The 25,001-nt window shown below is 42.8% G+C and overlaps 1 protein-coding gene across 9 annotated transcripts in view; it reads right to left on the minus strand.

Annotated features, from left to right (window-relative positions):
• The window catches only part of RAPGEF6 (Rap guanine nucleotide exchange factor 6), a 105,490-nt gene that overhangs the window by 28,894 nt on the left and 51,595 nt on the right, over positions 1 to 25,001 (minus strand). For 4 of the 9 annotated variants that reach the window (XM_048960256.1, XM_048960259.1, XM_048960254.1 and 1 more), the window contains 12 exons: positions 16,813 to 16,944; positions 10,949 to 11,132; positions 9,974 to 10,110; positions 8,884 to 9,042; positions 8,183 to 8,335; positions 7,449 to 7,613; positions 6,172 to 6,279; positions 5,623 to 5,826; positions 4,787 to 4,895; positions 2,625 to 2,868; positions 1,785 to 1,942; positions 725 to 739 (listed from right to left, as the gene is read on the minus strand). In XM_048960256.1, the coding sequence (XP_048816213.1) occupies positions 725 to 739; positions 1,785 to 1,942; positions 2,625 to 2,868; positions 4,787 to 4,895; positions 5,623 to 5,826; positions 6,172 to 6,279; positions 7,449 to 7,613; positions 8,183 to 8,335; positions 8,884 to 9,042; positions 9,974 to 10,110; positions 10,949 to 11,132; positions 16,813 to 16,944 (1,768 nt within the window). Of the gene's footprint in view, positions 1 to 724; positions 740 to 1,784; positions 1,943 to 2,624; positions 2,869 to 4,786; positions 4,896 to 5,622; positions 5,827 to 6,171; positions 6,280 to 7,448; positions 7,614 to 8,182; positions 8,336 to 8,883; positions 9,043 to 9,973; positions 10,111 to 10,948; positions 11,133 to 16,501; positions 16,709 to 16,812; positions 16,945 to 25,001 lie in introns of those variants that run through there. The other 5 variants (XM_048960257.1, XM_048960262.1, XM_048960255.1 and 2 more) reach the window with 3 other exon arrangements.

The following is a 25,001-nucleotide window of genomic DNA, read 5'->3' on the forward strand; positions in this document are numbered from 1 at the left end:
TGGCCAGGCAGGGCATCCCCTGCCCAAGGGAATTGTTTGGGAAATGTCTGCGCTCATTAAAATCATCACAGATTAACACAAGAGCCAAAACACCCATACCGTGTTATTAGCATACCTAAAAATCAGAACACACTCAAGTTTAAAGCCCAAACTGAAGTCTAGTTTGGAAGGAAAGGAATGCCATGCAACCAGAACACGATGTGACTTGTAAGTAGCAGGTGATGGAAACAAGCACACATCCATCTCATCACCTTTTCTTCTAAGCAGGTAAACATTAGTAAAAAGTACTTTCCTACACACAATTCAAGTTCTGACTGAACAGGACGCATTTCCAATTTGCATGCACAAATTTTAGTTAGGCAAAGTTCAAAAGCAGAACAAACCCAATCTCAAAATGCATTATCATCCAGCTTCCATAAGAGGGATGCAAGTAATTACGTTTGTTTAAAGCAAGGTCCCAGAGAAGTGAAGCAGCCTGGCTGGTATGTCTTCCAGCATATCAGTGGCAGAAATGGGAATTAATGAGGCATTCTCTGCTTCAGCCCAGCCCTCTGCCACGAGCTACAGCACTCAGAAGGAGCTCCTATGGACTTTTATTAAAGGGAAGCTCACAGGACTCATGATTACCCACTGCCCAGACAGTATTACTACACCAGTGCAATGTGTTATCAGGCAAGCCATGCAACATTAAGGCCTTCAGGATGCTGCACATCGGGATACTTACAGTAAAACCCAACAGCTGCGGGCAGGGAAGAAACAGAAACACCGTGTCAGCATCAAATCAAGATGTAGATGTTTACAAAACTTAAAGAGCATGTATTAGATGGTCAGAAATATTTTGGTTTTCTCTAGCATTCAAAAATAATTGCCCAGTTGTTATGGTAAACTTGTGAAGGTCCAGTAATCTACTGCTCGTGTGATGCAGTAACTTGTACAGTAGTAGATTATTCTTAGAGAACACGTGAGTAGCTCTCTCCTCTCACATGTAGACAGTAAGAAACTGGGTCTCCAGAAAGAAAAGGAACTTATTTGCTATGGATATTTATGCATTTGATAGGATGCATTTGTTCCTTTTAAAGGGGAAAACTGCAAGTTTACATAAACATAAGCTGTAGCCAGAAGGCACTTCGCAGAATATATAATTATGCACAGAACTTACATCTGAAATAGGGAAACGTGATTCTGACTTGACATGTTTACAGGCAGCTGCATGTAACAGCAAATACCTCCTGCAGCCACCCTCTCTACTGTGTTCCTTCAGTACCAGCACTGGAAGCCCAGATTGCAAATCTCAAAACACTTTTCAGTTTTTCAGACATATAACTGAACAACCTTAAAGTCTGCAAGACATTATATAAAAAAAAACGTAACAATGCTGGTACCAAAGTTGTCTAATTCTATCCACAGTACTGTTAGGAATATTTACTAAAAGATGGTGGATGGAGAAGTCAAGCCACAGAAGTATTGGTATTGGGAAGAGATGAGAACACAAGACAGAAGCAGAGGACGACAACCTGCTTCCACCAGAGCTCTGGTAAATCAAAGACATTTGTGGGTGGGAAAATGGATGTATTTATTTATTTATCTAAGAGAAACCTCACACTACAAAAAAGCAGGGACCTGAGGTTTGGGCTGTCTGCATTTTCAGTGAATTGCCAGTTTGGACCCGTTAGGGTCACAAGAGAAAGAGGTAAACTCACTCAGCGTGTTTGGTCTGGCAGAAGGTGTAATTTTCCCCCCAAAACCAACAGCCTTGTAATTACCAAGCTCATGCTCTTGTTTACCTGAAGGATTAGAGAAATCCAGAATGCTCGTTGTAGGCTGCAGCAGGTCGGGGCTGCTGGATGAGAGGGTCCCAGGAATAGGCATGATGGCCAGGCTGTGCCGGCACTGCCGCGTCCCAACGATGCTGTCGTCCTGCGATTGGCTCACGCTGCCATCACTGCAAAGCAAATTGGTTTCAATCAGGTGGGTTAAGTTCTGCATGATCATCTTGGGATGAGCGAATCTTGGGGAAAATAACAGCGGTCAGATGTTTTAATTAAATGCAGTAGGCAAGCTTTAAGAACAGAGAGTAAGGGAATGTGTGTTTGAAAGCGTTCACTGGGACAGAAAAAACATTCTGGTTTTGTTCTGCAGTTCAGGCCTCATTGTGGCCTTCCAGTATTTGAAGGGAGCATATAAACAGGAGGGGGAATGACTGTTTATGAGGGTGGATAGTGATAGGACAAGGGGGAATGGTCTTTAACTGACACAGGGGTGGTTTAGGTTGGATATGAGGAGGAAGTTTTTCATCCAGAGGGTGGTGAGGCACTGGCACAGGTTGCCCAAGGAGGCTGTGGATGCCCCATCCCTGCAGGCATTCAAGGCCAGGCTGGATGTGGCTCTGGGCAGCCTGGGCTGCTGGCTGGTGACCTGCACACAGCAGGGGGTTGAAATTGGATGATGATCATTGCGGTCCTTTGCAACCCAGGCCATTCTATGATTCTATGATTCAGATTTACTGCATTTTAAAAGAAATAAAAACAATAACAAAAAAAAAAAAAGCAGCATGGACGTGTCTGAAGATAGAAAGCAGCTACAATAAGGAACAACTGCTGTTCAACCAGGAGAGCCCAACGCACCTGAAGAGTTTTGGAGGCAAGATGCTGAATCGAGTCTTATCTAAAATTTTCCTGATTCTGTTTCTCCCACCAGATACGGTGTTTGCTTTCAATTTCTTGTTTCCTTTTTCACGGGGGAACATCTGTTCCACATCTCCAGGCATATCTGGGATGGAATAACGGTTGTTTTTCTTCTCTGCAATTTTCGGGATATGTGGAATTCCATTCTTCTCTTGCCCTATCCTGCAGAGCAGCTCCTTGAACACTGAAAGGGAAGACACAACCACTGTCATTTACCTTTGCACACCTAAACCTTCGTGTTGCATTCTTCTTTCCCCTCAAACCCTTGGTTTCCCACATACCTGCAGTAAAATTAAAGCAGAATCCAAAACAAAAAGGTAATGCACTGCCAAACTAGGCTATAGATTACATTTTAATCTTGATTCTAAGGGGGCAGGTCTTTTCCCATTGAAGGTTTGTTGTAGAATTCCTTGGCAGAAAGCGTAACCCCAAATGTTGAACCAAAACCGATGCCCCATTCTGCACAGCTGGACTCTCCTGGCTACCTTCAGAATGAGCACAAACCTCAGCACATTGAATGAAGATATTGCAGCCTTCACAAAGGCAGCCAGATCAATAAAAGGAACCTCTACATTCGCGCCAATCTCTCTACGTATTTAATGGCTGTTGTCATCTGCACCTTTGCTAATGGTTCAGGTGCACCCTGAAGAACTTTAGGACAGCTTGGAATTTTCTTTTTTTCCTTCATTTTCCTTCAGTAAAACATAAGGTGCATCAAACCTCCTCCTGCATTTATCAAACTAAGGCAGTCAACTACTGACACTCCCAAAAGATACAAGGAAAAGAAGCCAGTCTTCATTGTTTCTGTTTCTCCCCACAAATAAAAGGTAAAATCAAATTGTTCAGACTGGTTTATCAATGCATAGGGGTTTTCCTGCTAGTTGTGGGGTGCTTTGTTTTGAAATCTTTGAGGTCACTCATGTCAGAAATGTGGTACTTTCTGTTGAAAACATGGTACCAAGAGAACACAGTGCTGTGCAGAGCTGATTTCTTGGCCTGACAAACAAGACATGAGGGACTTTACGTATATTCACAGTCAAACGGCATATTTCTATTATGTGACACAATTTCTGGCTATAACCCTTCACCATATAAACTCAAATCTAAGAATGGGGATTGTCCACTGCCAATTCCAGGCACTTAGCTCTCAATTAAAAGGACAGAATCACAACTACTGCAGTTCAAAACAGCTTCACGACGTGAATTCATTAAAACATATCAGAGAAATCATCCTGAAATTTTATCAGCTTGCAGGAAAAGAGGTTGGAACCCATTTGTTTGTAACCATCACTGCCTCAGCTACAGCAATGCTTTATTTTATGCCATTTCATTAGTCTAGTCGACTGATTTCTGCAGTCATTCTATGCTGTCATTAGAGTTATGATAATAAATAACAGCTAGGATCTTAAAACTTTTCACACGCATAGCAATAAATAGAAAATCATAACTGAAAAGAAAACTCATAGGGGACACAGGCAGGTAACCAGCAGGAGGAAATATTAGAGGGGAACCACCATTAGCTCTCAGATAGCACTACAGAGGGAGGATCTATCTGGTACGTACAGCCTTGTACTTTCTGTAGCTGTGGTTATTCTGTTTCCTGAACAGGATTATGGAAAGAGAACAGATGGTTTGAATGAGTGTTTAAGGAGGTATTTATGTGTTTATATTCACACTGACAATTAAAAGCTAACATTTATATACTACACCGCCTTTTATATTCCCTTATCGATTTGAGACAGAAAGGCCATTTATCCTATTGTTCTTACTGCCATCGTAAAAAGTTTTACGAAAACCCAGTTTGACATTTTTTGCTGTTTCTTGGCAAAATATTTTGGCCCAGCTCCTTTGGCTCCATGTCAGCCATATCGCATGCAGGGACACTAAAGCTGCTAAAGCAGCCGTTGGAGGATTTCTCAGGGAGCAGAGCGCTGGCTGCGCTGGCTCAGTGCCTCCCCATGAGGCTGCACACTCGGAGCAAATGGAGGCACAACCAGGGGACTCCTATGTGATCTTTCACTCCCAGAGCAAGTTGTAGAGCCAGAGAGACTGGAGGTTTTGTGCACATACACGGAAATACATCACCTGTGAAGTCTACTCACCAAAAATGTTTGTTTTTACAGTGATGGAGAGATGAGTATTGTTCCTTAAGATTTCGAGAGCTTTTGCAAAGGTAATGTTCTCAAAGTTCTGTCCATTTACTTCCATTATCTTCAAGGAGAAATGCAAATTGAACTATTAGAACAGCTGTTCATAATGGAGTTACTTTACAACAGTTACAAATGTAAAGGCAACAATACAAGCATGTTAAGTTCTTGCCAGAAGTTATCATACTATCTTTACAGTAGCTGTACCATGAAAGCATTCTTTGTAAAGTAACTGTTTTCATTTCCCCACTCAAGTTCCATCCCGTAAATGAGCCAGGAACTCCATTCCTATCCATCAACTGCTTTAACCAAACTCAACTTCTGGGACAACGTTCTTACATTTAGCATCTGCACCTGGTGGATCACCAGCTGCACATCTGGTGTTACAACCAAAGCACAGATCAACTGCAGGGCCCCGAGGCTCCCCGGCCCCAGGCTGGGATGCTGAACACCCAATGAGAATCAACCCAAGAAAACGATGTGACGGCTTCAACCCAACCATATTCCTCTAAGAAAGTGTCCTAAAGCAACCAAAATTCTCCACAATTTGTCTACTTTTCTCCATTTTGTTTTTGAAATACCTAAACACTTTAGATATTTCGAATACTATTCAATAGGAACGCATATTAAACATAGAAACCTAAAGTATTGGTATTTTTGCTTTTCTTTTCCCACTCTTATCTAACAGTCAACAGGATGATCTTTTTCTTGGAAACAATACAGTTGGCTAAACCAGATTTCTTTAATTAAGAGATGGATGTTTCAAATTAACTTAGCTTTACATTTCCTACCTGATCACCACGCTTGAGTCCAGCTTCTGCAGCTTTACTGCCAATTTCCACAGTCTCAACAAAGATACCGAAACCTTTGTCACTTCCTCCAAGAAGGCTAAAAAAGAGAGGGGAGTCTCTAGAAGGCTTTTGCAAGGTAATTTGTCTCCATTTTGCCTTGGCAGCACAAGCAATATTCAGCAATCTGAGATGTCCCTTCATTTTCTGTAACACAAGAGACATGAAACCGAGTGTGATGTTTCTGTTAGTAGAAATGGAAAAAAAAGTTGTGTAGGAAAAAAAAAGTGTCAGAAAGAGAAATTATGATTCTATGCATCCAGTTCTTAATAAACCTTCTGCAGTGACGCGAAGACACAGAAATGAGTGCTGTGTGCACTATTTCATGAGAGCTTTGTACCTAAATATATATTTTATAGCAAATACACCCATGTTAAAAGCCACCTCTGCAGTGCTTTCTTATGGACTATGATGTGTTAACCCTTGCAGACACGCTGGAAAATGGAAATGCAGAATGTTAGAGGTGTGACAGTTGTCCTCTTTCACTCCTACCGTATTTTCTAAGTTCTTTTCAAACTCTTCCAGAAATCGAGTCATAGCAGGATCACCTTCAAAGTCATTGAAATGATTGTTCACCCACAGTAAAACCACTCTGGTAACCTAAAAAAATAAAAGCACACATCAAAATGTTTCTTCTCCTACAGGCTGTAATCTACAAGCGAAGAAAGAATACAAGGACACGACAGAATAACACAGCACAGATTAATGCATTCCTCAGCAGAAGCAGAAGCCATTTGCACTTGAAATCAACTCCTGATTTCCTCTCCTTGTGGAGATGAATGAAAAAACCAAGCATCAGACATCTCTGTATCTGGCTGATTACATCACCCAGTACTCAGCGGCACAGTCATCTACCTTCAGTTCTCTCTTCCTTTTGCCTTTCCTAAAACACATCCTTTTAAAGCCTCCTAATTACATCCTCTCCTAGGAAGCTGCACAATGTAACAATAAAAAACTTGCTTCTAAGTTTTGAAGCTAATTGTTTGGGTTGCATTTATGTGTGCGACAGTTGTGTGTTACTCATGAGGAATTCAATCCGACAACTGCTTTATCCATCCGCACTATCAAGAAATGCTAATCCAGGGCAGCTTCTCTTCTAAAAATAACAACTTCCTCTTCTATTTGCTGAGATTGCTTTCTTTTACTTTCCTCCTTTACATTCATTTTCCCAAAAAAAAAACACAACAGTTGTTGCCAGAAGGAGAACAAGGAAAAAGGGAGCAGCAGTAACCATAGTGAAGGAGCACAGCCAACTTCTTCCACAAAAACCTGCCTTGCCTCCATAGCTGAGTTTCCTTCGGCTCCATCTCAAACATATAAAACTGATGGCCAAGAATTTTACTGCCACCATTTTCAACAAACTGGATATGAGTACAAGTTCCAAACCATGTAAATTTTCCATATGCATCTGCATACAGTTACACAGAGTTGAACGTGGTTCTGTTCATGGAAGAGTTATCAGCAGCACAGTTTGCTTTGAGTACAGACTTCTCAGTAAGCTGCTCTAAGATGTTCAAAACACCGAAAAACTCTACAAAGAACAACTACAGAAGGTGAACACAAGGCTGATGTGAGAACAGGGGTGATATATCCAAGAAATCATGAAGAAAAAGATCCCCCAAGGGGCTGGTAAAAAAACAAGAAGAATTTCAAAGAGACAGGCGTTCAAATCTTAAAATTAAAAAGGCAATCATCCTGCAGAAGAGAAGCAGTGACACTTTGCAGAGAACACCATGCCTGTATATGACAGCCCGGAGGCTGGAACCCACCTTATCCCTGAGGCTGTCCACTGTGAACCACTCCAGGAGTTTATTGCCAACTTCCAAGGGGCTCGTTAGAAACGTTCGGTACGTTAAAAGGAAATCTTCGATGTAAGTTGGATCCACAATAGAATGCTCTTCTATCAAGTGCATGATGAGCCGCTCAGGTGTCGCCTTAAAAATGGAATGCAAATACAGCTGACATCTCCTGCTGGTACCTTTCTCAGACAGTCCCCACGTTCCAAACTTCAGTTTTGGAAAACCCATGGAAAAAAAATGCACTAATATATTTAAATCAAGTCCTCATGTTCCTCCCAGACCATTTTGCAGCTTGTAACTGGCCAGAACAATCGGTAACATCTCCTAAAAGCCATTTACCTGGTGTAGGGAACCTGCTTTGGCAGGGGGGTTGGACTCGATGACCTCTGGAGGTCCCTTCCAACCCCTACAATTCTGTGATTCTGTGATAACTTTGTTTATTACGAACAGTTTAAGCTCTTCTTTCAGACTACAGAAGCCAAACCACTACACAAGAAGTGCTGTCAGTACAAACCCCAAAGGTCTACACTGATTGAAAGACATATGGAAGTAGATTTTTGCAGAGTGATACAAATTCCTTAGAATTAAATTTTCAAGGTGAGACAGACAACAGTGAACATGAGTTCCAGGTTTAAACCAAAATGAACAAAGGTTTAATTATTAAAGGTTTAATAGATTAATGGAAAGAATGGGAAGAAATTCACCTTGATAACAATGTGTCCTTTTCTGGTTCCACTGCGATCCAGCTCCCTGTGCTCCTTTACCATAACAATCTCTCCTTCTTCCTCAACTTTATGAGTGTTTTTTTCCACGTGGTTCAGAATTCTCCAGTAGTCTTGCTGGGCTATACACACAAACTGTCCCAGACAACATGTGATCATTAATAAATACTCAAAACATGAATGCATCCTCGTGCCCCATCTCTGGGCTGCTCTGACACAACCACCACAGCACTGTACTTGTTATCAGCCCCAGTCTGTTCTGCCCAGCTACACCAGAAAGTTATAAATAGAGGAAAATAACACTAATCAGCACGTTTTGTCTCCAAAACATAATGATAATCATACAGGGAACAAACACTGCAAAAGCTGGATATGGCTATTGTCTGTTTATCTGTTCTTACTGCACGTCAATCACACACACAGCACAGCTAGGGTGAACTAAGGTTACACCCGAAGTTACATTTCAACAGAAAGCAAAAGGTCCTGTTTCTCACACAACAGCAATGTAGAACAAATCTCTGCTGCTCAGTGTACAACTATCCTAACACAGGCAGAGCCCTTGGCCCATCCAACACCAACCTCCTTTCTTCTGCTCGTGGAATAACGATCGTGCCTTAAGATGAAAGAAGTTTGCTGTCTCTTATTGGATGTTTAGAAATACGAGCTAGATGTACACATCTTACCTGACAGTCGTCTACTTTGGTTCTGACCACTCCATTCATGTACTGTTTGTCCAGAGAGGGAGTAATCCCAAAACTATTTCCCATACAGAGGCTCTCGCTCTTCCCATCAGGATAGCTGATTTCCACTGTGCCATTTAAAATAACATACCAAGAATCGAGCTAGAGGGAGTGAAAAACAAATTTAAAAAGTGAAGCTCCTTCTACAAATTGTATAAGCTGTGCCAGCACTCTGATCTCAGAAAGCTTTATTCTTGCAGTCTCCAGTTTGTTGCCACCACAGTTTTGCAACATGTAATTCACCAGAAATGTGTACTGTAAAGCAAGCAATAAAGCTGACTGAAACAAGAATGCTTTTCAGCATTCTTCTTTCATTTCAGTACTAATTCAGTAGGGAGCAATGCTGATGAATAGATTGCTTTTTAATCAGTGTGCTAATTGCTACAGTATATTTATACTATTTAACGAGCATGAGGGCTCTTCCCCCCACTTGGTCACTACTGGAAACAAGAGCACATTCAGCACCCACAGAGCATTGATGGGCTCCAGCTACCCCACATCTCTGGATCGATGGACAGGGAGAGGCTGCAGGTAAGAATTCAGAGCACCAGCGTTGGGAGTCCAACCACTGCCTACCTGGCAACTGCTTCCAATGCAGATATTTAGGTTATGGCACCTACATCCTATTCAAGGATCCATCTCCACGATTATGGAGATTCTTACATTGTAAGAAGGGAGTTATTTGACCAATGGAAATTATGCATTCTCCTGTACAAGTGATCTCCAAAATGAAGTCTTAAATTTTAGCACTTACAGTAATCCACAGCATGAATTACTGAATGCTGGTTTTGTTTTCGTTTTTTTTCTATACTCAACCACAGTGAAGTCCTGAACAAGGAAGTCAAGAGCACGCAGGCAGGATCTAACACATAGATGGACTAAGGTTTAGGGATTTTGGAGGTGGGTCACGATAAGAGATGAGGAATTCTCTAGCTTTCAGGAGTGGGAGAGCAGCAGAGAACATTCCCCAGCCCCTCACCACCTGCAGCCTTCTGCCCATGGTGCTTCAACTGTGTTGCAGATGGTTACTTACCTCCTGGCCATCTTCAAGTATGATGGCTCCCGCTTGCTCCACTACTTCAAATATCATCACTGAGCAAAGTTCTCTTCTTACAGACATTGTCATGTTTGCGAAGGCAGGGAGTTGATGCATAAACTCCAATAATTGCTCTGTTAGACAAAGGAAACGTTGGTACGAAGACTGCAAAGCCCAGGGGTTCCTTAGATATCATGCCCTCCCACAGGTACATTAAACCTCAGATTAATCCACGGAAGGAACTGCTCAGTGGTGTTACAATCCTTGTTAGTGCCTGCAGCTAAATGAGCCCAGTACGTGTTTTGTCATCAAAACTTGGGGAAAAAACCTTGGCTCCACAGTCCTGATCATGCCCTGATTGACTCTTAAGGCAGCAATCGAGCTAAGTGTAAAAGCACTTCAGCTTCAAACATTTCGAAGAAGTAAAAATACTCTTACTGTACAGTAATTATAAGCTTATCAAGAGCACAAAACGCATTTCAGAGTTCACAGAAGTAATCAAAAGCATAGCAGAACCTAAATTTTGCCATTAAACTAATGCCAATTTCCAGTTAGGCACTGCAATGAATTATTTTCCTTTCAAATATTTTGCAGTTCACAATTAAGCTTATCTACACTGCAGCACCAGCATGTTCTCTTCAACATTCCATACTTAATTAATTCAACAGTCACAGGCACTCAAAATTACCACGTTACCCTCCTATCAACAGATACAATGATTGTAACACTGAACACATAGTCAGTTTCAAAGACTGTTTTTTCAAAATACTTGAGTTCTCAGAACAAATACTCTTCAGATAGAAGAAAAAACATTTAATTAGCAGTATCCCTAGTGCAAAGTGATCTCTGGAAGGCATCATTCATAACGATGATGATACACATTTAACATTAAGTCAACAGTTTACATGTACGCTCTCTGGCTGAAGTTACACGACACAGGTTTACACAAAGATCTACTTGTTTTCTCCTCACCAATGTCATCATCAGTTTTATCTGCAGGCTCTTTCTCAAGGCACTCTCGTACAACATCTCGCCCTAGAAGTGGATCTGAAGTTCTGTCAATATCTTCATCTTCCTCTTCTTCTTCATCTTCAGAGTCTACAGGTGCTTCAGGAAGACCTGTTAAATCAACATCTCCCATCTCACTTTCTGTAGCCTACAGAGAAGACATCCATCAGATAAAGACTTCAATGATTCCATTCAATTAATTTCGGTCTTATCTTAGTAGAGTTAATGATACCAAAAAATTCTATGACCAACAATTTAAACTAGAAAGTAGACAGTACAAATATATACCTGTGGCATAAAGCAACAGCATGCTACTGAATTACCATCACCAGTTCTGAATTGTGTACTGGGCACGTGCTCTCCTTCTTTACTACTGACACTCCCAATGATCTGCAGGCAACACAAGCCCACTGACACCAACTGTGTGACACTGAGGGACAATAATCCAGGCTGAGTGGGATGTGATCTTACTTTTAATTCCAGTATTGTGCAATGGTTTGTAATTTTGGTGTATGGTCAATATGTCAGGTGGAGAATTGCCTCTGAAAAAAAGAGATCAGGATGACTACTCCTACCTCTGCTGGCCAATTCTCCCTTCTTTATGGCACTTAGTGCCTTGTGAACTCACGTGAACAAATGGCTTCTCACAATGTAAGACTTAATATTAACCAAGTAGTAATATAATCCAGTAATAACAGTGGTCACCCAATGTCTATAGACACATTTCTGCTGTCATCAATAGATGGCAACATAGACATCAAACTGAGCAGACTCACGAGGCCACAGTTGAAGATAAAGAAATGCTGGCACCAAAAAGCAGCATCACACAAGAACTGTTTGCAATATTTTCTCATGTAAAGTTTAAATGATGTAATGGAATGAAAATAACTTTCCAAGCAGATGGAAGGCAAGAAAAAAGAAACAAAACCAAGCAGTTTCAAACTTCCAGTTTCCACAAAATACCTCCTCAATCGTTTTGTCTTAATTTAATGCAGCATGCAACTGATCAATGCACACCTATTGTAAAATCCTCTGTAAACAAACTCCCACTGGCAGTTGTGAGACACAAATTGTCTGAACGTTAATTTCTATGATTTTGTTTTGCAAAGTGCCATTGGTACACAGTGTATTCTGAACACACATATTCCATTTTGGTACGTTTTCAAAGGCACACATTTGAGAAGGTGGCAGAATTATGAGTATCTATGCCCATCTCCTTTATTGTCATTCATTTTTACAACCATCAGAAGAGCCCCAGTGGAACCTTCCCCCACAGTCAATTAGAATATTGTTCATTAACACCAATTCCCTGACGCGCCCACAACATTTCACTTCCAGACACTTCCAGACATGAGAACGGCTGGAGATCCAGCGATGAGCTGACGACTACAGCACAGAGCAGAGCTGTTAGATGCCTCTGCTCCATTGGGCGCAACCCAATGTTTGATGGCAGGATATTAAAAAGGAGACGGAACGCTCTTTGCTCTTCTGAAGTGAGAACTATTTATCAATAACCCAGGGACGGTTACTAATCCTGTCTCCTGTCTCCTGCTCGAAGCTCCAGACGTGACATAAGCAGCACAATGCTGAAGCACTGCTGTTTTCAAGTCTGAGTTGCATCACCAAAGCCAGCGTTGATTTGATCAGCAAAGCGCTGCCCCCGCTCCTCACAGGGCTGCCAATGCAAACCTGACCTCGGGCAGCTGGAGCAGCACTGCCCCCTGCACCAGGCAGACAAACACTGGGTCAGGTAGATTCCTGAGGTCTTTGGACTTGTCCTCCTTGTTACAATTACCCACCAAACCTAATAAAGGAAGTTTACGTGACTTAACACACATTTTCTACAGAGCAGGGTGGCAAAACATAGGGTTAAATCTGTTTTTATTACATCACTTTGCTGGCTTATGGAGCTCACGCATTAACAGTTTTGGAATTAAGCCGAAGTGCAAATTGTGCTTGGAGAGCCTTGGCAGCACATGCTCAGTGCCGCGTTTCATTCTAAGACCTTTCCAGCATCTCTTCATCTGAACAGCCACAATTCATATTCAATTTCCCAGGCAGAGTAAAACTGAGTACAGTGTGAATTCCCACTTCAATAACATTAAGCTAAGGCAACAAAATGGAGGATGCAGGTTCTATAGGAAGGTGATATTTAACACGTGCTCTGTACAGCCTGTATGGAACAATTAACCAATCTTCCCTTTTCCTGATAAATAAGTTGCAATCCGATCAAGCTACATTCTTAAGAGAAAAATAACGATTCACTAATTTACGACAAATAAACCAGAAGCTCCAATCCTCAAAGTTGGCACAAATATGGTTCTTCATGGTTGGGTCTATTGGGCAAAAATACCAGCTGCCAACCCAGCAGCACGCACAGCACAGGACGCTGAGCATCAGCTCACTGTCAAAACCCTCGTTTGCTATTTGAAAATCACACCATTTCTACCTGATATCTCCTGTTAACTTCTTTAAGGAGACAACAGGACTGTGTTTGGTGAAGCTTGTTCCTAGAGATGCCTGCATTGGCTTTGGAAGCCAAGGAGCCCTCATAACTTTGGTGATACTGACACGTATTCATGTGAAGGACTCTCTGTTCTGTAGTAACTCTGCATGGCAGGTAATTTTAGTGCTCATGGCTCCCGGTGCAACCTGCTATTAAGAACACGGGGTTTTTACTTCCCTTCATGTCAATTCTTTCGGGGGAAAGCTGTCCAAGTCTTCAGAATTGACAGAAAACTCGTTAGTAAAGCCCTAAACCCTGATGCATATTTTATAGATAATCCATCTTCACTCAAAATCCTTAACCACAGATGGAACTTTTGCTGGGCAGTAACATTGCTGCCCACAGATAACACATACTGCTGAAGTGACAAATGAGAGATGGAAAAAAAAAAAAGAGAAAAAAAAAGCACTGAGCAACCACTGGCAGATCTTAAACAGATAAGGAAAAATAGATGAGAATTTGTCACTCGGTAAAAGAAGAGCATTGGAGTCATTGATAAAGGCAGCAACTCCATTGCACTCGAAGTGAGACTATGAGACCGTGCCCACCCAGGCCTGGACTTACAGCCTAGATTGCCTATGCGACCCTTGCTGGCCTTCTTAGAGCCTACCCCATGGTAAAGCAAACGGAAATGTTTGCTCACTGTAATACCTGCAGAATAGCTTTTCCCTGAGGATGCCTATTACAAGGCCAAGGGGCTGTTTGCAGAAGTTATAATCCCTCATTTTGACTTATATGCATAACCACACAGCTTCTCCTAAGAGCCTGAACACCCGAGCTCTGAAGGGAAGCATACTGTCAGAAAGAGGCTGAAGAAAAACAAACACATAAATTAAATATATTAAACAAAAAAAAAAGTAGGAAAAGCTTTCACATACATATAAATGAAGGTGTGAAGGGAGAAAACATCATCATAAATTTATTCTCCTCAGCAGCTTTGGCTTCAATGCAATGTGTTTGCAGCCGTGCTGCAGGCAGGGCTCGTTTCTGCTGAGCTCACCTTCAGTTCCTGTGCTCATTTCCTGCCTAACATCCTGCACTGAGAAGCAGCTGGAAGAAGTGAAAACTCATTTCAACGCTGTCGATGAATAAAGCGCACACAGATGAACCCAAACCCTTTCCAAATCTTAATAAAAAAATGTCTCACCCTTTGTTTCTATCATTCTAATCCGTTTCCTGCTCTGGAATTAGAGTTGCGCTACGCACTACAAATTAACCTTATGATATCATTCATTCAAAAGGTCATTTCAAGGCTACATTAATAAAAATTATTTAGAAATACTCTTCCTTTGACATTAATGATAGTCCTGGAGAGTTTGGCACACAGCAGAGATGAAACTGACAGCAAAAGCAAAGACAATGTTTTCCAAATGCTTCATGAAAAGCCTATTTTAATATGAGTAAATTTGTAACTCCTTCAGGGGCATAAATGTATTTCACCACCTTTGCAGTGCAGATTAAAATGCTACTCCTTCATTTATTTTATTTAGGTAATTTTTCTTTGTTTAACCATCACGCTCTTCTGGCATTTTCTTAAGAGCAGGAATGCAACATTTCAAATGCATTTAACCACAGGTGATAAGAGTGCACCCTCCTTACTGGAACGATATCTGCTTCATCAATAATACATCTGAAGTGCTTTTCCCTTAGCATAAGACTTCCAAAAGGCTCAGGTAGACAGGCCAGCAAAAGTGCCATCAGCCTCTGTGTGTGAGCTGCCCAGGTACCACAGCCACACTCGTTCTGGTGACTGCAGCTAATTATTTTTTGAGCTGGGAGAATTAATTCCAAAGGGAGAAAAGGGAACGAAAAAAAAAGAAACCCAAAAAATAATGTGAAGAACAAAATCTTTCCACGCTGCTGCTAGGAATACAGGGTGCATTTGGAAAGAGTTATTGACAATCAAAGTAATTCTGAGCTGGTTGGTAGAGAGCAAATGGAAAGAAGTAAAATAATAGATTGAATGGGACGAACACATACTTGGAATGCCTTATCTTTAAAGTTAACTTGCAATACTTTGCTGTAAATAAGACATACTATCAGTCTCTCTTTATTATACTGTACCCAGACAGTCCCCAAGAGAGGGGAACAGGTATCTACATTCCAGCTACACCTACAGAACACTCAGCAGTTCCTGTTTAGTTGGTAATGTAGCTGAACTCGGAAGTGAAAAAGCCGTGCCATTTCTGCACTCCTCCATCAGAAGTGCACCCATGAACCCAGCTCTGCAATTTGGCACGAGGCAGCAGCTCTGCTTCGTTTGCAGATAACGCACTTAATAAGTTATCTCTCGATGTTCCTCAACTTCTATTCCCAACAAGAAACACTGGAATTTGCACAGTCAGTGGGTGCAGAGAGCGTGTTTATTACATGCTTCTGTTTGCAGAACAGGACATCTGCAGTGAGCAACAAATGCAAATAACCAAGGAAGGAACCCGACAGGCAGAAGGGTTTCATGAAATCTGCTCCATAATTCAGCACATAAATCACCACATATGTCTTTTAAAAGCAACAGCACACATGCCGGTACACAGAGAGGTGAAAAGCAAGGAGGGAGCTGTTGAGGTGGAAAGCAGCGCTGGGTTTGCAGAAGCATTAGGAAGGGGAGGCAGTGATAAACTGCCACTGCTTTGGTGTCACGCAATCTATAAGCAATTCCTCTTTTTCCAGAGAAAATGGAACAGGAACAAGGTGTTCTTAATGTTAACAAGACTGGGGGAAAAGAAACACATCAAAACCAAACTCTGAGTCTTCCCTTCACATGATAAAGCAAGAAATAAACCAGAACCGAGCTCCTTTTGTAGGATACCACATGGGATAAGAACTCACTGCATTTATTTTGTTGCACTCTGTACTGCAACTCCACTCATTTTTATTATATTTTATTCTTTACCAATATAAGCCATGTTTAGCAAGTACTGAATCAAACTGCAGGGAAGCCAAGCACTAACATAAGTGCTCACCTGCACACATACTGCCACCACCCCCCTCATCTGGTCACTGTCACCTACCTCACTGCTAACAGATTGTGTGCCAAGGAAAAACCAGAAAGGAAGTGCCATCAGAAGAGCATGCAGATGTCACTGCAGAAATGTTCCCACCAGGTCTGTGCAACAGCTCCTGATGGACTTCCGCCCAAATTCTGGCAGCCAACAGCAAATACAACAAACAACCGTGTGTGGTGAACGTCTGACCTCATGCTTTCTGATAACCAGCCGGCGTTACAGCAGCACAAAACGCTGCCAGAGCAATTAGGAAAGGCAAAATGCAATTTCCAGCTGGGGGGTGGGGAAACAGAACTAAGAAACAAATGCAATTCTACCTGATAGATATCAGACAGGCTGCTGCTCCCAGAATCGCTGGCAATGCTGCACCCAGACTGGCTTGAAGGGACGTGAGTCACCTGAGGGTGAGGATTGTCTGTAAGATGCATCTTGGTAAGATCAGCTGGAAGCTGTAAACAAAAGGGATTTGGGGAAAAGGCAGGAAAAAGAAAAGAAACAAAAAAAAAAGTCATATAAATCTGGTTTGCATGCAAAGTTTTTAATGAAATTTTTGTTAAATATCTGAATATTCACCCGAAACCTGACACGTATTTTGAGAAAATGTGAATTCAGGTGAAGCCTGCCCAGTCACACTTGTGGTCTTGTGGGACTGATGTTTAATGATGCATCACCTGCAGAACAAAGGTCTGGCCCTTTGCAGCTCCCTGACACACAGCAGCAGAACGAAGAGCCAACGAGATGGCAAAGGAATAATGCCAGCCACAGTCCTAAACATCACCTCATCCTGCAACCCAGGATGAAGAACGTAACTTAAAAATAGGGAAATTTCTTACAAAGGTCTGAAATGCAAAAGATTGTTAAGTTTCACAAATTGCCACTAAAACCAAAGCAAACCAAACTCATCCTCCCAGCCGTAGATACCAAGCAGCAAACTCGATCCAAACACATGGGACCCCTAACACTTTGAAGACTATTTTTTGCAGCCAAAAAGTTGTCCAGGCTGAAAAAAAACTCTGCTTAGGGGAGCAGTAAAAAGGTGGAAGCCCTCAGCTGGCAGAACCCAACCCAGGGGCAAAGGAACCTATCTGTATATGGAGAGAGCTGACACCAGGGAGGTGGGATTCAACTTCAGCATGGATGGGGCACTGGTTGGCTTTACTTTAAATCCAAATGAGTGCTTCTTACAGCACACATTTTTGTGCCATACACAGAAAAACAGCAGACACCACTAATGGATGCAAGGCAGAATATACTCCTCTATTTCCATTAAAGCCTTCTGAGTTAAGGCACTGGTTAAGCCCCTGAGGCTCTGCTGGTTCCCGTGGTGTGGATAGAGGCTGCTCAGTGCAGGGTGAAGTGTGGAAGCTGAATTCCAGCTCTGCTTGTCAGGCTCACAAAGCCCTGCAGCCTTTGGGAATGGCTCGGAGACCTTCAGGAGAGGAAGGAGTGGGATCAGGAGCAGAACCAACTCGATGCGTTTCCCTGCAGCTCTCCCCCAAACAGCTTTGCTGCCAAAGTGCCACCAGCCCACCTGCTGTAACTGGCAGTGCAACACGGGAGATGTGTGTGACAAAGGCAGTTTTATGTGCTGAGGCTGAGAAGTATTGCAGGAACAAAACGCAGCTCTCAAAACAAAGGAAAGTCAGGTGTGCCATTTGTATGTACTTCTCACGAATGCACACTGAAGACTAACTCAAACCACCACCACTCCTCCCCAGAGGAGTACTTCTAATCAAGTCATTAATCACTTAGAACTGATCTCCGCTCCCCCAGCCAGCACTCACATTAATTTCCATCACCTATAAAGCACATGGGCACCCACGCTGCTCCAGCTGGACTTCACCATATGTTATTGGGAAAGACATTTAATGCAAGCTAGGTGTAAGGAAACACTGCAGCATCTCTTTAAATCTGAGAGAGATATAAGGTTTATTTGAGACAAGTGACCTTTAAAGTGCTGCTTGCCACTCTACTCAATCTCCCAAAATAAATCACAGCTTCTGTCTTTTGTGTGTCATTTTTATTACCCAAAGCAATTTTCTTCCCTTCAGAACTCACTAAGCAGCACTACGAGGAGCGGATGTTTTTGCAGCAGCGGACGCGGGGTGGACTCACTGGATGTGGTAATGATGTTGCTGAAAGCATTTTGGAATTGCCTGAGCTACTGCTGCAAAGCATTCCCCTGTTCAGCTGTGGTTTTTATATGGTAGAAACTTAAGATGCTTGTTCCAAATGCGTCAGTATCTTGGAAGATTGGGTGTTAAGGAAACAAGTCCATCACAGCAACATTCACCTATGTCCTCACTAGAATCTTTCAGAAACAGTGCAAAAAAAAGAAGAAAAAAAAAAAAAGAAAAACCTTATATACCCAATAATCTGTTCCAAAATTGTTCATCTCCTAATTAACCACTCAGAATGTGCACTGCATTTCAATCAATTATTTTATTTATTGTAAACAGAATTAAGGAACAGCATGCAGCACACTGACTGAGTGCAGCAGTTTGGTGGTTGGTGTGCTGGTGCTCCATGGAGCAGCTCTGCTCTTCCCTTACCCAGATATACCTCCAAAAGAAATATATTTATATTTTACAAAGGTAAATCGAGACATCTTGATCTTATTAGAATTATGAACTTCCTCAGGCTGACTGCATGACAGGAGCAGAGCAGCGATGCGATTCCTCCCAGACACTGCTGAGGTTCCCATCCAAGAGCCAACACACTTGCCCAGCCAGTCTAGAGATGCATGCTGTGGCTAGAAATGCAGTACTTACCTCACACAGCACGAAATCACGCCTACACACCACAACCAGACACTAAAAAATTAGAGAAAATTGCATATTCCTTCCTGTTCAGCAGGCAGCACCCAGCAAAGACTCATTGGTTGTGTTTTCAGGAGGAGATGTTCACAGTATTACATTCACTGCTACTGAAACTCTTAGGAAAAAGTGTTGGTGCTTCCTTTCCCCACTCAAAAATACTGACTTCGCCCCCAGACCTGGCAGCTGTTGGCTGAAGGCAAGAGGACAGATAACCCACCAGGAGGAGCACCATGTTCAATAACCATGGCTGTCTTTGGTTCCATGACAGTTTCCTACACAACCAATAACACAAAGCGTTCTGTGCATCACAGAGAATGAGTATTTGTGGTCTTAGCATTAAAACAACCAATTTCTCTCTCATCTGGAGGTTTAGACTTCGTGCCATTGCTAGGTGTATGAAATGGCACTTCCATCTAAATTATTCATTTAGCCATATGTACCACTCTGCTAAATGGCTAACACAGCAAGCATTTGTCAGCATGGGATGGAGAAGAGCCACTCAGCATGTAGAAACACGCTGTAAAAATCCCTGAATTACTTTGTAAAGATTGTTTCTGTCTACAGCTGTCCTTCACGAGGCAGATATGCTCTGTACAGCACCCAAGGCATGCATCCTTCTCTACCACTTTCTAGTCCAAACTTCTGACAGAGAGACTGAATGCCACAATATCCTCCTAAAAACATATCAGTTTTCCTGCTGCTCTCTATCCCCTAGCAGAAATGTTGAGCTTCCCATGTCCATTAGGATGAGCAGTGAACCAACCAGCTGCGCACTCTCATCATCATAACCTACCCAAACTTCCAAAGCTCAGTCCTTTTCCCCCACATCCATTGCTGCTTTGCAGTGATTTCGACACCTCTGAGTTTTTACACACACAAATTTCCACCTCATTTTCCTGCTACTTGGTGCATTACTGAGCTGCACCTCCCTGCATCACATTTTCCAGACATCCAGACTGAGGTGTCTGATAGCCAACAATGCAAAGACAGCAAAACCCACCACGTTAGCGGGACGTGCGTGTCTGAACAGGAATTCTCAATTAACATTCATTTTCTAAATCAGTCCATATAATTCATTTAGTTTTGCATCAATAGATCCATACCTCTGATGACGCAGGATACGCAAGTGGCGTGCCAACCTTCCCCATGACATACACTGTGTTTCACTAGGGAGCAGACCATTCCCACAGCCCCAAGTAGAGCACGTCTGCAGTGACATTCCCTTCTGATGTAAGCACTGCTGACTCTCAAAAGAGAAATCACAGAACACTTGGAAATTAAATTAAAAGCTCATTTTGGTAGGGCAGATTTTTAAGACCGCACACGTCCTGTGCAGCATTATGGGATCTTCTTACATGCTGATCACCAATCTCCTCTTGAGAAGCACGCTCACAATGAGCTTTACCCCAAGGATAAATTTCTCCTGATGTGCTTCTTGGGAATGCCTAAAAATGAAGGCTGTGGAAAAGTTATTGCAGAATTTACACAAAGAGAAAGCAGCCACCGAAGTCATGAGTTACTAGTGGGCAGAAGCTAACATGCAAGAGGGATAAAGTGAGAATCTAGTCTCTGCATTCCCTGTTCTTTGCAGGGAAAGGACTGAGACACGTCTTTGGGCACAGGGGTCCATGCTCTTCGTGCTGCTTTTCCTATGGGACCAAATTTGCTGTACCTGTCCTACTGAGAAGCCACATCAGTGACTTTGCAAGTTTTGAAAATAGGTATCAGCGTTTCCTTAAACAGTTTGGATAACCTTAGAACAGAGGTTGGAAGGGCATTTGCAACACAAATTAGCAACGTAAACTAACACAAAGGAGGACAAGAGACCCACACACTGACTTTCAGTATATTTCAGTAAAAGAAGTCTGGCTTGGTTTATGGAATACACACAGAGTCACTCTGCAATGAGGATAACAACCAAAGGACTCACCACCAGAATCAGAACTACTGAAGAAGCACAGTCTGTGCCAATCTCCTGGCAGACAGCATCCACCAAAAAGAAGAAATTAGAGGAAGAAAAATGAACTGTAAGGAAATAAAAGCTCCCCCTTGCCCTTTACTCCTTGGGAGCAGAGCGTGCCAGCAGATTCCTGAGCTCCCTGCAGGGATGTGCACTGCAGATCGATGCCTGCAGGACACAGGAGAAGCACCGCCAGCCTCAGACGCAGGAACGCTCTGTCCTTCTGCAGGCTGCGTAAGCAAGTTTTGTCCTTGCTTTTACAGACTGGCGGTAACTTCACACCTTATTTGCTTCTTCTGAAGTTCCCTGAAACGTTGCCAGCACGAGCAATGTCCAGAAACAACACGGGGCTGATATCCCTGGAACAGAGCAGAGGAGACCGCGCAGCCCTCGCGCCCACCGGCTGCATGCCACCTCACAGTCCCCATTTAAAGCAAAATAGAGGATGTGTGCCTCATCACGTGGGATTTTCCATTAAGGAGTTGCCACTGTTTTAAGCTGGAACCCATTAACAAACCCTGAGGGCATTAACTGTGACAGCACTTGGTAACCCCTGAGATTTGGGAAATGCTCACACTCGAGCTCCATCACAGCCCAGTGCAGCAGTTTTTCTTTCTTGGCTGATGCAGAAAGTTCAGCCCATTACAACCTGTGAGTTAAAGAAGGCTCCCTCCTTCCCTTCAAACACTTGTTGTTCATTGATGCCCTTGATTCCAGCCCTTTCACAGAGCTGCCATTAGAATGAACTAGCTCTGCCCACGTTTCTGCATTTCCATTCCTATTTGCACTTCTAGCCTCCAGGCAGCCTTCCTCTCCCCTGGCCAATGCCATGTACACTTCTGACACCCTTCCTACAAACCAAACCATGACTGCAACTGCTAGAAAGCTAAAGGTACATCCTCACTTCTGTCCCAACCCTCAGGCAGCAGCTCTGCTTAGCACAGGAGCACTGCTCTGAGTTTCCTTGGCACAGGTTCTGCTGTACCTTCTCCATTCCTTCATCTCACCAGCTCCACCATCAGTGCTGCTTCACACACACCCTCAGCTTGATCAAACCCTGTCTTCTACATTTTATTTGCCACTGGTGTTCTCTAAAGTTATTTTTCAGTGTTTCATTAGCCCTTTTCTCTAAGTAATTATTACAAATAAACTCTGCTTTACATCTACTTTTTGCACGCAAGCCACAGTTCTGCTCCAAATTAGAGAGGTAAGTATAAAATACATACAGAGCTGTGCTAATGGGAGAGCAGAAAGCTGCTCCTCAGAGGGCAAAACGAGCCCAGCTCAATTATGTATGCTGACATCAGTCATCCACCGACTTAATGCAAACAAAACCATTTCCTCCTTACCACAGATATTCCACACAGGGAGCAAAAGATTTCTTCAGATTTTTAAAGAGCAGCAATGATTTATTATTATTATTGTTTTGACTCCATGAAGGCGATGCCCAGCCCTGGAACTGAATTCCCAAAGCGTGCAGCCTCAGAGCTCAGCTCAGGGCTGATGTTCACCTTCTGATGGATCAAATATTTGCCCAATGGGTTTCAGCTCAAATCCTGTAGCTTCCAATAACATCATGCAAAGAAAAAAGGTACCAAACCTCTCAGGCAGCTCTCCTTTCTGAAATGTACAAAGGAGGCACTTGCTGGCAATTTTATTTCATATCTTACTTCAGCTCATTACTGCAGCATGCACTTACTCTAAGTCTCAAAGAAACAGGCACCAAGCCCACCGCACGCATGACAGCCTTACAGTGCCTTAAACCTGCCTTTCTAGCCTTCCCACAATAACCCCAGGCTTTCAAAAGAAAATAGGAAAACAAAGCAGAAAGAACCAAAAAAAATATGCAAAATCCCTTGAGGCTGCTCTGTGCCCACAGCAGCTGAGAGGTTCTTGGTCTGCACGGCTCATCCCATGCAGGGAAACATCCTCAGAAGTATGACATCTCCTTAGTTACAACAGGGTGACATGAGGACAGAATTTCAAATGGAATTCTGGTGTTGCCTTAAACCACATACGTAATGCAATTTTAATTTGGCTTTCATATGTTTAAATAATAGATTACCGCTATGCTTTAACTCACGGTAATGCTCAGCATCTGACACACAAATGTCTCAGTGTTGGAGATAAGGGTGGACTTTGGCTGAGAAAACCTTTGGTATGAAAACCAAGAGTGCGGCTGAAGCTCCGTAATCCTGGGAACAGCCAACATGTAACCAGAAATTGCATTTGTTTTGTTGAGTTTTTGTTTGTTTGCTTTGTGATGTTGTTTTTCTCTTACCGCCAATTAATACAGATCAACTCTGTTTTGTTCTATGGACTATATAGCATTTTAAAACACCAAGAACTGTGTTCTCTTATTATGAAAATGTTACAATAGCAATGCTCAAGAAGTCTTATTTTTAGTGCCCAAGTTTGAATTTTGCCATTTGTCCTCATCACTGAAAAACCAATATACTGCGAGACTAGAAGGAGCCTGGGCTAACCAGCTATGGCAGCACACAAGGAGCGATGACAGCTCTGAATGCTCCAAATCCCACATGGAACCCACATTGCAGAGCCATGGCAGCCCTGGCAGCGGAGCAGGAGGCAGCGGGAGCTCTCATCCACGGACATGCAAAATGCCAGATTTACACTGAGCTTCATCTCGGCTGCATAATTTATAAGTTCTTATATCCACTGATTGGTAAAGCATCGTGGTGATGGCAGTTCCAGCCCCTCAGGGACAGCGAGTGCTGGGCGGCCCCAGGAGGCAGCGCCAAGGCCACCAGCACCCCACAGCTGTGCCACTCTGGCACTGTGATGGATCAGCTCTGGGCTTGCTGCCTTGTACACGAGGCCCTCAGCCCTATGGAGAACAAAGCAGCACCATTCCTCCACCTGCATCTTGTCTGCATCCATCCAGGAACGTGGCTGTGAGGAGCAGAACAGGGTGGTCCCGAGCCAGCTTGCTGCTGTGAGCAGAACTGTAACAAGGCAAACCAAACAAAGCCCAAGAGGAAATAAATGAAAAGCTAGATGTTTATTTGCATATTAAGAGCCAATTTCCGATAAAAACAATCCTTCAGGAAAAGGCTTTCTGTTGAAAGTAGTAAGATGTGAGCTTGCATTAACGCCAACTTATTGTACGCTGGAGTATAAGAAAATTCAGGCTTTCTAGAGTAAATGCCAAAGTGCTCGTATTAAAAATTTTTCGCCTTCATAAATTAACAAGCAAAATGTGCACGAAAAAGGAGTTTCGCTTGAAATATCATGCAAGAAAGCAATCCTCCTGTTGGAGGGGATGGAGATGGGAGACATCAGGAAACGTGGAAAAGCAATATTTTGAGGAGCTGGCCAAAACTTCAAAAACTGAAACCAGAGAGCTAAACCACACAAAGCAAGGGACTGGGAAGTCAGACGAACCCACAGGGCAACCCCAGGCCGCATCTGTCCACACACAAGAGCCTGGCTGATGAGCACCCATGGCTCCCACCTGTGCCAGAGCTCAGCACTGGACACAGCTTTGGGCACAAGGAGCTCAGATGGAGAGGCAAGGCCAGGAGGACAAAGATGCTGCTAAAATCTACTGCAAAAAGAAAGTGAAGGGTTAGTTGTTCTGTTTGCACTGGCAATATTTTAAATTCATGCTACCTGGGCTACTTCCTACACGAGCGCATGAGCAAAGACAAGGATGACAACTAATCAAATCAAGGACACGCTATCAAAGCTCTGTTTTCTTTCTGAT

Source organism: Lagopus muta, chromosome 14 (assembly GCF_023343835.1).
Source record: "Lagopus muta isolate bLagMut1 chromosome 14, bLagMut1 primary, whole genome shotgun sequence".
Taxonomy (NCBI): domain Eukaryota; kingdom Metazoa; phylum Chordata; class Aves; order Galliformes; family Phasianidae; genus Lagopus; species Lagopus muta.